Source organism: Chrysochloris asiatica, unplaced genomic scaffold (genome assembly GCF_000296735.1).
Source record: "Chrysochloris asiatica unplaced genomic scaffold, ChrAsi1.0 scaffold00138, whole genome shotgun sequence".
Lineage (NCBI taxonomy): Eukaryota > Metazoa > Chordata > Mammalia > Afrosoricida > Chrysochloridae > Chrysochloris > Chrysochloris asiatica.
Window position 1 is genome coordinate 7340261 of NW_006408656.1, and position 11517 is coordinate 7351777.

An 11517-nucleotide genomic window follows, 5' to 3' on the forward strand; every position below is an offset into this window, starting at 1 on the left:
CTTCCAATCAGTTGGCCAGATCAGATAGTTGTCTTCCAAATTTCTTGGCAGAGATGAGTGAGTGCCTCCTGTGCCGCCTCACTTTCTTGAAAGATTTCCATTTTTATTCCATCAATTCCTGGTGCCTTATTTGCCAGTTCCTTCAGTGCACCTTGGACTTCCTCCTTCAGTATCATGATGGCTGAATAACTATATACATTATCTGTTCTTTTTACCTGTCCTCTTACTAACTAAACTATATTATTTAAATTTCCTTTCTAAACTGTATTAAAAAAAAAAACAAACCCAGAGTTTTTTGGGTGTTTTTTTTTTCAAGGTTTTTGTTTGAACTTAGCTCCATTGTTCATTCCTTCTGCTTGCACCCTGTACCTCATCCATTGATGAATCTTGTCATCAATCTGTGAAATGAAATATATCTTTTTTTTTTTAATGTTTTATTGTGAATTATGTGATAATTTACATGGGAGAACATTAGTTTTATCTTCATCCTGTTGTATAGCATTTCTTTGCCATGGTTACAATCCCCTCTATGGATCATCAACCAACCAAAGGCTATACCCTGCAAGCCTGCCCCCTGGGTCATCAGCACACAGCCCCTCTCCCTCTCTTTCTCTGGGTCTAAAGTCCCCATCTGCTCCATCTCTTCAAGTCATCGTCTCTGACTCCATCTCTGGCGTCACTGCTTCTCTGGGTAGAATCCCGCACTCCTCTCTTCTCCCTTGATGGTCCCAGGGACCTCCACTCCTAGACTGCAAAGTTAATCACTCCCCTCCTTGCTACAAAACATCTACCTTTACATTTCCAACCCTCACAATCAGTCCTGATAACAATTATTCACTATTGTATCACAAGAGACCTATCTGCATTTCCTTTCATCAGCCCCGCCTAGACAGATTGGATACTACTCAGTGGAGATTCTACCTTCCTTCACGGCCTCTGGATCTAGTTTTTCTCTTGAAAGCTTGTAAGCCTGTCACTTCTTGCCTTTGTAGTTCTTCCCCCAACCCCCATTTTGGGTAGCCAGTGTCCAAGTTGCCCATCCATGTCTACTCTGTGTATGGAGGGCATGGGAATGATCCTTGCTGTAAAGATTTGTTTCCTCTTTTTTTTTTTTTTTCTGCTGAATAGGCTGCCATTGTCTGGTTATGCCACAATTTATTTACCCATTCACCTGTTAATGAACATTTGGGTCATTTTCACTTTGGCGATATTACAAATCAATTACTATAAACATTCATATTTAAATCTTTGCATGGACATATGCTTTCATTTTTTCACTCATCTGTCAGTGTATCGTAATGTGGTAACTTGCTGTGATACTGGAAGCTATGCCATTGGTGTTTCAAATACACAGGACCACCCATGATGGACATGTTTCAGCAAAGCTTCCAGGCTAATAGACCAGGAAGAAGGAAAGTCTGTCCACTCCTGGGGGATAAACCACTGAAAACCTAATGAGTGGACTCAGACATAAGGATGATGGCTCAGGACTGGGCAGGATTTCATTCTGCTGTACAGAGGGCTGTTAATGGGGTGACATCTAGCAACAACAACATGTTTTAATTTGTTTGGTTTAAACATCTAGAAGTAGAATGGCTGCATCATATGGAAAAAACTGCCAAACTGTTTTGTTGAGTAGTTGTGTGATTTTACCTTACCACCAACAGTGTTTGGGAGTTTCAGTTGATCCCATATCTTCACCAACACTTGGTACAGTGTAGTCAGTCTTTCAATTTTAGACATTTGAAAAAGGTATGAAAAAATATTTTTCAATTTTGGCTTAAATGGGCATTTCTGAATTACTAATGCTGTTGAGTTGAGCATCTTTTCATGAGCTTATGTATTATCCTTGTATTTTATCTGGTGGAGTTTTATTCAAAACGTACACATCCCTACTATTTTTTTTTTTTTTAATGTTTTATTGTAAATTATGTGATAGGTTACATGGGAGAACATTAGTTTTACATTCATCCTGTCATATATTGTTTCATTGCCATGGTTACAGTCCCCTCCATGCATCATCAACCAACCAACGGGTATACCCTGCAAGCCTACCTCTCTCTCCCCACTTGTCAGCACACAGTCCTTCTCCCTCTCTGGGTCTAAATTCCCCAGCTGCTTCATCTCTCCACGTCATCATCTCTTGCCTTTGTCTCTGGCATCACTGCTTCTCTGGGGTAGGGTCCTGCTCTCCGTGATTCTCCCTTGTTGGTCCCAGGGACCTCCGTTGCTATTCTGCAAAGTTAATCACTCCCCTCCTTGCTACAAAAACGTCACTGTTGTATCACAAGAGACCTATCCTCATTTCCTTTCATCAGCCCCACTTAGACAGTGGAGATTCTACCTTCCTCTATGCCCTCTGGATCTAGGCTCCCTCTTGAAAGCTTGTAATTCAGTCACTTCTTGCCTTTGTAGCCCCCCACCGCCCCACTTTGGGTAGCCAATGTCCAAGTTGCCCATCCTTGTCTACTCTGTGTATGAAGGGCATGAGAATGATCCTTGCTGCAAAGATTTGTTCCCTCTTTTGAGCTACTGCATCCATAGGTATAGGTCAAGTTCATCAAAGTGTATCAGATTACTCTTTTTTTCCCTCTTCTTCTAGTTGAGCTCTGATCATCCAGTCATCGAAGCCAGGTCAAGTGAATATTATCTGTAAGGGTGGTGTTCTTGTGAATATGCCCTCTCTTCTTATCAGCTGAACACTTCACTCTCCACTCTAGTCCTCTGTGACTATGTCACTGACTGTGGACTGAAGAGTCCCCAGGTCTTGCCACATTGCTGGCCAACCAGGTTTCCACCCGACACAGGACTCTATTGAACATTGTAGGGCTTAGCTCGCAGCTTCATTGCTGTTTTTCCTTCACTTCCCCTTATTGGTGACGAATATGGTCACCAATCAGAACGTGTATTCCCATTGAGTCTTAGTCTTGGAAGAGGGTTTGCTCTGAGGGGACTCAACCGCTTGCCTTGATGTCTCCTGGGTGAGCAACTTGCTTGTTCTTCTAGTAATCAGTCGGTCTGCCTATATTGTTTTGTATTTTTCCTGTCGGTCTTTCTTTCAAGAAGTATCTTCTGTTCTTCTAGCCGTTCCAGGCTGGACTGCCTGTCTTTTCAAGTGGAAATTTCCCACCACTGAAGATTCTGGATGCTGTTTAGGATTCCACCTATAGCCTTATGTAATGCAGAGGTATAAAATATATCTTAAAGTACATGTTTGTTGCTCCTCCTTCTCCTTTTAACATCTGTCACCCTGGAGTATTGTAAGAACCTACCAACTGTTTTATTACTCATTCTTTCTACAATGTGTTCCTCTTATTGAGTGGTCCTTTAAAATTTTTAAATTAGCCAATGTTCCTTCTGTCCCCAGTATCCTCTAGTGGCTTTCCATCACTCTCAGAATAAAATCCACATGATCCAAAAGCTCCTGGTTATATTGCCAACATAATTTCTTTCAACATTCTTTTTTCCTCTCTAGTTAAATTGTAATCTTTTTAATCGTTAGGACATAACAGTCTACTCCCTACCTTGAGGTCTTCTCATTTTTATTGACTTAGTCTGGAGCAGTCCACCATAGATATTTGCATGGTTTGTTCCTTTTTCTGGTCTCTCTCCAGGTATATTGTCTTAAGAAACACCTTTCCCAACCACCTTGTCTAACAGCTCCCAGTTTTGCCTGCTCTGTTTTCCTTTTTATAAAACTTTTTATTCCCTCATTCAGTGGAATGTATTTTCGATGAAGCTGAGACTTTGTTTAGTTTTGCTTTACTCCCAGCACTTAGAGTATTGTTTGGCACATAGTAGGTCTTCACATATGTTTTACAAATGAATGGATACCTTTTTGATAATTGTGATCTTTGCAGTTACATGTCTTTTGTAGCACATGGGTTATGCCAGCTGCCTCCGAACTGTAGAGCTGATTTGTTAAAAAAAAAAAAAAAAAAAAAAGTTCAGACTTCTAATATTGAGCTGTTGGCCAGTATCCTACTTGTTAATGAAACTAGAGTCTGATGCAGACATGAATCTAATCAGAAGTTTCAGAAGCTTACTGTATAGAGAAGGCTTTGTGGTCGATAACTTGGAAGCCTGCTGTCACAGGAAAGAAGGTCTAGGCCTCTTGGTACTTTCTTTTCATTTCTAGAAATCACGGATGAGGACAACAGTATAGCTGCCATGTATCAGGCTGTAGGTGAACTGCCCCAAGCCAACAGGGATACATTAGCTTTCCTCATGATTCACTTGCAGAGGTAAGTACAGCAGAAACTTAGTTCTGGGATTTAAAGAGTTTTCCAAGGGAAAGATAATATGGGCTGGGTGTTAGGAGGGAGCATAAAGGATGAGTTGTTTTCTAGTAGAATATTTTGGTATGCGTGTAAGTAGAGGAGGAGTGTTCTTATTTAATATTCTTTGCCTAGAGTTGCTCAGAGCCCAGCCACTAAAATGGATGTTGCCAATTTGGCAAAAGTCTTTGGCCCTACAATAGTTGCCCATGCTATACCCAATCCTGACCCAGTGATAATGTTACAGGACATCAAGCGTCAACCCAAGGTAGGTATATGAATTTGTGTAACAAGATAAATTGGGAATAAGATTTACTATGGGGCTTCAAAAGGTTTGTGGAAAATTTCTATTACCTTTTAATTCTATTTTCCACAAACTTTTTGAAGCCTTCCCCTTTGCATTTGTCTTTAGGATCTTATATGGAGAGAGAATACTGGGAGATAAGCCCTAAGCTTTGAACGTTTACTAACACATCTGGTGGCTTTTAGGTGGTAGAGCGCCTGCTTTCACTGCCATTGGAATATTGGAGTCAGTTCATGATGGTGGAACAGGAGAATATTGACCCAGTGCATGTCATTGAAAATTCAAATGCCTTTTCAACACCGCAGACACCAGATATTAAAGGTGAGGTCTAAGGAGCCCTTCTTAAAGGATGTGAACTCACTTTCTTGTTTTGGGCATGTACCCTTTCTCTTGCCTTCATTAGAGCTGTTTGAGATTCATATTCATCAATAAAAACTTATTTTGAAAATCCTAACATTAAGGAAAATTTATATAACTATACCATTGTAATAACTTTCTACTTTTCTGAGTTCATGATTACTTATATGATTCTGTATAGATGCAGTAATAGTTTAGATATAATTTATTCTTATTCCACTTAGTATATTGTGAGAATGTTTTCTCTGTTACTATATAATGTTAATTAGAATTTTTGTGGCCATAAGCGATAATTACTTTTCTATTGGGTATCTCTTATATTTTTTTGTAATTAATATTGTTGCAATCAACCTTATATGTATATATACTATAGCTTTTTTCCTCCTAATGATAAACTCCTAGGAGTAGGATTGCTGAGTTAAAGGACTTACGTACGTTTATGTCTCTTCATATGCTTTTCCAAACTGGTTTCTTTAAAGACTTTTGCCAATGTATATTGTCACAAATATGTATTGGTTGGTTCCATTCTAACCTCACTGTCACTGAAACTTGGTCTTTCATTACTGAAAGTTTTTTTCAATTGAGCATATTGTTTATTCTGGTATTGTTAAGTGCCGTCAAGTCAGTTCCGACTCATAACAACCCTGTGTAGGGTTTCTGAGGTTTTAAATCTTCAAGGGAACAGAAAGTCTCATCTTTCTCCTGTGGAGTGACCGGTGTGCTTGAACTACTGACCCTGTGGTTTGCAACCCAGTGCTTATGTATGGAGTCATTGCAATCCGTATTCTAGTATGACATTGTTGTTGTGAAGTACTGTCAAGCTGGTTTCCAAGGAGTGGCTGGTGAGTTTGGACCTCTGACTTTGTGGTTCAAATCGACCTTGAAGCCCAGTGCTCTCCTACAGGACTACACCAGGACTCCCTATTCTAGTATAGGTAAAATCAAATGTTCAGATGTTAGGTTTGTGACGGCTAGAGAGTGGCCTAACTAGGAACCAACTATCAGCTATTTATTAATTAGTTTCCTGCTTGGTTCAACAGTTATTATGGTGTGTTACAAAATTATGACAGAAATGATCTCTGGGACTTTGCTAGGTCTCTGAGTGTAGCTCTTACGTGCTTTATAGGGTATTCAGCTTAAAACTGGTCTACATACAAGGGTGCTTTGTTTCCTTCTCTTATAAAAATATCTCTAAACTTTGATTGAAGTGAGTTTGCTGGGGCCTGTGACCACTCCTGAGCATCAGCTCCTCAAGACCCCTTCATCCAGCTCCCTGTCACAGAGAGTCCGCTCCACCCTCTCCAAGAACACTCCCAGGTATGGAGAATTCCTTCTTAGGAAATGCGAGTTGAATGCTTCTTCAGACTTCTTTCCCATCATGTTGAAACTTACTAAAAGAAAAGTCGGACTGATTTTAACTATTGATATGACTATAAAAGGAAACCTGGATCACGGGATCCATTTTTTAAAAAAGGTTTTTAATATTATCCCTTCCTCATTTCAGGTGACCTTTAAGAGTACCTTACAGAGTCGTGGCTAGAGTGCCCTTCTTTTAATTGATTATATCAAATTTTATAATGTCATTTATCATTATATAACTATAATGCTGTTTATTCACCAATTTTGATAGAATGCATTCTAATTTCATTCTCCTTTTCTTTAGGTTTGGGAGCAAAAGCAAGTCTGCCACCAACCTAGGACGGCAAGGCAACTTCTTTGCTTCTCCAATGCTCAAGTGAAGTCGTGTCTGCCTGCTACTTCCGCAGCATTCCCGCCTGCAGGGGCGGCGCACCTGTACTCCGCTCTGCAGCCTCCTGTACTCATGACTACTTTTAGCATTCTCCGAGCTTTTAATCAAGTTAATTGTGCATGGGGGTTTTATTAAAACTATATATATATCTCCCTCTCCTTCTCCTCAAGTAACATATCAACACCTTGTGTTGGTGGTTTTGAGCTTTTAGATGGGAGATCTTTGCAGGGCTGAAGGGGTAGTGTGGATTATTGTGATTCTTGTTGAGGGAACAGGGGTGGGGGCAACATCCTTTGGCTTAAAGCCAAATACTGCGCATGGAATGAACTTTCTTTGGTGTCATTTCAAACTAATTTCCATGAGACGGTGACAGAAACCGAACTTCAGGGTGGGGGGTGGGAGGTGGGAGGAAGACAGAGGGTTTAGGATGGCTCCCCTGAGGACTAAGAAGTTCCCTTTCTCCCATTTTGAATTGAGTTATAACATGGAACTTTTATAAATACGTATCGAAGTATGTTTAGCTTTAATTTGGATTGATTAGCTCTTAATAGTGTTACCAGGCACAGCCTTGTAAATGTGATGCTAAAGCTTGTCTTTATCTCTGATGGGCCTCAGGCTGGACTTTAGCTTTAGTTTTGAGATCAAAGCCGGTTTATTCTAAAATTGAATTCATCCTGATTCTTGCTCTTTGACCCTGCTCCATCCTTACCTTGTCCACTGGAGCCCAACTTCTAAAGGTCATTGTGCCATGTATTTGGCATCACAACTAACCATTGAAAGTGGGCTGTAAGGGAAGATTGCCAATGTTTTATGTGGCCAGGGAAGCCATAGATTTTGTCTTTGCACTTTGGATGCTAAAATCTTCCTGTGGAACATACCCGCGTCTCCCATGGAACATAGCCACATCTAGATAAGTGTGAGCTTTTCCTTATTGCCATTATGTTTATAAAGATGATTTTTTCTATAGAATGTTTCTGACCCATATTGTCTGCAAAACGTATATTTGGAAAAAAATAAATAGCTTTTTCAAAATGAGCTTGAAGTTGGTTTTCTTGTCTTGGAAGGTAACCTTTCAGGCTTTTAGACAATATTTCCTTTGATAGCGTGTTCTGAGTCAGTTGTTCATCTCTATTTCTGGATAGAAAGATCAGTGGTACAAGCCCACCAGCTGCTTCACAGGAGAAAAACGTGGCAGTCAGGTCAAAAACCCTGTAGCCTAGTTCTGCTGTGTCCTTCAGGGTCACTGTACATTGGTATCTACTTTGAAGGGTAATGGGTTTGGTTTGATTGACCCACCCAACTTTACTACCACCAGGAAGTTGTCTTTTCATTTCTTATTCAGTCTTTTTCATGACCTAAAATGCAGTACAAATTTGTCCTATGATTATTACCCAATCTGTTGTTGAAGAAACTAAACAAAAACCAAAGCTTTTAGGGACCAGAATGGTGCAGATTTAAAAATAAATAAATAAATAAATGGACTCAACCCCTTGCTAAGCTTTTCGTTTCTACTCCTGGTCTATTGAATCAGAATCTACATATTACAAGAGCCCTAGGTGTATACATGAGAATATACGTATATAAGAATCAGAATTCTTGTAAGAGTCACCTCTCCAGGTTAAAAATATAGATTCTGTATTAGTGTACTGAGTTGAAAGGACAATTCTCAGCATCAAGTTGAGCCAGAATGAACCAGTTCGAAGCCCTGCTTGGAATATCCTTCGCTGCTGGAAGTGACTCCGGAGTGAACTGGGATCATTAACTGAGGGCACCTGCACTTGGAACTCTGACGCTCGTGAACAGAATGTATCTGAGACTGAACGTAAACAGTTGCAGGCTTAATATGTAACTGTGGAGAAAGGAGGCAACCTACTGGCTTTTTTCTCAGGAGGTGGCAGCTCTCACAGCAGGTCCCAGCTGCCTCAGCAAATGGACAGCAAATGGGTCCCATCTCCCTTTACACCCCCCTTCACACACACATGCCTGCTAGGTTTGTTTTTTTAAAAAACTGCTCTAAATGCTGTCTCTTCTTATGTCTTTGGAAGCCTAGTGTTGGCCTGGCTCCACATTTGCTGTTCTGTAGTATCTCCCCAAGGTACATTTTAAGTCACTAATGTAGAGAAAGTAAATGGATTGTATAACGTTAGTGAAGGCAAGACTACCTTGTGCAGGAACTGATGGCCCATTAACGAAAAAGATGGTCCTGTGTGTCAAATGTTGGCAGACAGTTGTTCAGTTTTTGGGCTAGGCCAGGAGACTTTAGCCATCAAAATAATTCTGATAACAGTTTAGGGAAATATGTGTCCACCTTCAACTTCTCTAACAGTACTTCATGTGGAACAGCTTGACTTTCAAGAGCTTTGTTGATTAAATTATGCTTCCCTGATGTGAGAGCTGTAGAAAGGGGCCCAGTGCTTTGCAGTGGCTGTCACCCCATCTGCTCATGATCCTTGCTCGTACTGACTCTTCCTCCACCTATAATATGGTTTAACTTTACTATTCCACTTGCTAATAACCAGAATCCTCAAACTGTGGTGTTTATCTCTGTTCTCCTCTATCAATATACGCGTAAGACGCCGGAGTTTGATGTTTAACTGGGCAAGCATTACATGGTTTGGTTTAGCAGCAACAATTTGTGTTTATTACTAGTTGCTTAACGATTTCTCCTTTCTTAAGAAGCTGGTTTCATTGCTTGCACAGATAGAGGAGAGCATGTCTTCAGGCAATGACCAGGAGATTTTATATCTTATGCAAGAAAGTGTCTTGAATTTCAATTTGAAGAACTATAGGATACTCAGTTGATATACCATGAAAAAAATAATCGTCATTTTTGGTCATGAACTGAACCTCTCCATGGCATTGAAAGGGGTCTTGAATTCTTCCAGGCACGCTTAAATTGTTGGGCAGCACAAATGATAAGGAATGCTGGGTGAGCACAGGAACAAAGATAATCCAGCTTGCTGCTTTGTTAAGGTGTGAAGCTTCAGATGTATGTATGTGTGTAACACACACATAAGGGGCTTCAAAAATTTCGTGGAAAATTCCATTTTCATTTAATTCCATTTTCCATGGACTTTTTGAAACCCTCCCCAAATATACATATAAAACAACTCACTATCATGGCATTGATTCTGACTTGGCTACTCTAGGATTGCCCCATAGGGTTAAGATTTCCAAGACTAAATATGGAAGCAGACTGTCTTGTCTTCAGTTGAGTAACTGGTGGGTTCCAACCTCTGACCTTTCACTTAGCAGCTCGATGCTCAACCTATGGCTCCACCAGGACATCTTCATGTGTACATGTATTATGTATTCTTTTCTATTGGAGAAGCATTTGGAGAACCCTCTGCTATGCCTGGTAGCCAAGTAGTTTTCTTAATCACGCATGACTTTTTCTTAGCCTCTCAGAATGAGCAGAGTAAAGAGCAGTTGCAGAAGTCCAGATTTGAGCAAGGGTGGCATAGAATTCAGTGTTAAAGTAGACCCCACACACACAGTAGGTTCTTGATAAATGTGTTTTCATGGTAGTGTTGGTGATGACTCAGGTTTCAGCCACTGATGTGAAAAGCTTTTAAACATGCAGAGTTGGGGCATGTTAGCCCTCGTGCTTTAAATGTAAACAGGGTGCGGAAAATGGCCACTTAACCTAAGAACTTCGTAAAAAAATTTTTGTATCTGCTCCCAGTAGCTGGTATATTTTGTAAATAAATGAAGGCACCAGGCCAGGAGGTCCCTTAACTTGGGTAATTTATTAGACACGGGTTCTCAGCTGTATTTGTTGATGGTTTCTGTTCATGAAGTCAGGCAGAAGACAGCCTGATATTACCTAGTAGTGTTTTGTCCTCTGCAGCTGTGTGGGATGGGGAGAGGTGCCTTGGTGGCACTGTAGGGAAAACACTGGTCTGCTGACCATAAGGTCAAAGGTTCAAACCCACCAGTGACTCTGAGGGAGAAAGATGAGATTGTCTGCTCCCGTAAAAGATTTACAGTCTGCAGTGGGTATGGTTTTGATCTTACCCATCCTAGAGCCCTGGCTGCCACAGAGGGCTGTCTGAGGCGTACTCCAGTTGCATACTACTTTCAGTGAGAGTGCAGCCACAGGGGAAGGAAGGGTGTTGTAGACATCAACCAGTCATTTGTAGGACTGGCAGAAAGCAAGTTAGTGCCTCACTCTGGTTCTGCCACACTCCATGAAGTCTTTCCATTTGTGTGTCAAAGATTTAGTTGGTGGTTTCCATTACTTGGGATGAAAGTAGACACAGTCTTTCCTCCAGGAGCTTGTAATTGAATTAGTTTTCTCTCAACAGATGATCCAGAAAGGAACAAGGAGGCCCAAACTGCTGGGAAAAGCATTTGGGACCAGGAAGGTTTCTTAATGGTTGGGGTTATTGCCAAGTAGAGACTTGGTGATCCGGGCTGTTTTCTGAGTGGAAGGAGGGAAGCACTCAAGGTTGCTCTGGTGGGAGTGGGAGTGTGTTCTCAGGCCACCCACCCATGTGAATCCCTCGTGCTTTGAAGCCCAAAGCCAAGAACAGACGAGTCTCTGAGCCAAAGCCATCAGCCTGCCTCTAGAAACGTGTCAGCGGATTAGTTTATTGGCTTTTCCCCTGAGTGGCATTAGCTCTCACCCTGTTTCGTGTTCATCATCTGGCTTTGAGTAAGAAGTCTTTGAGTGATCTCTCTTCAGCAGCTTGCTCTGTGCCAGGGCGGGTCAGCTTTCTCCCTCATCAGCCCAAGGGCTCAGCTCTCCTTAACAGAGGTAGTAGTTAGCCTGCTGTGTCCACACCTGGGGTCAGAAAAAATACGACTGTAGACTTCGGGGTGGAGGT

General features: G+C 41.1%; 1 protein-coding gene across 1 annotated transcript in view; it reads left to right on the forward strand.

Moving 5' to 3' along the window:
- Nucleotides 1–6755, forward strand: part of RACGAP1 (Rac GTPase activating protein 1) — a 44574-nt gene extending 37819 nt beyond the window's left edge. The window contains exons 13-17 of the mRNA XM_006870064.1: nt 4139–4244; nt 4413–4545; nt 4767–4902; nt 6147–6255; nt 6602–6755. Of these exons, the coding sequence (XP_006870126.1) occupies nt 4139–4244; nt 4413–4545; nt 4767–4902; nt 6147–6255; nt 6602–6677 (560 nt within the window). The 3' untranslated portion in view covers nt 6678–6755. The remainder of the gene's footprint in view (nt 1–4138; nt 4245–4412; nt 4546–4766; nt 4903–6146; nt 6256–6601) is intronic.
- Nucleotides 6756–11517: the final 4762 nt, after the last annotated feature.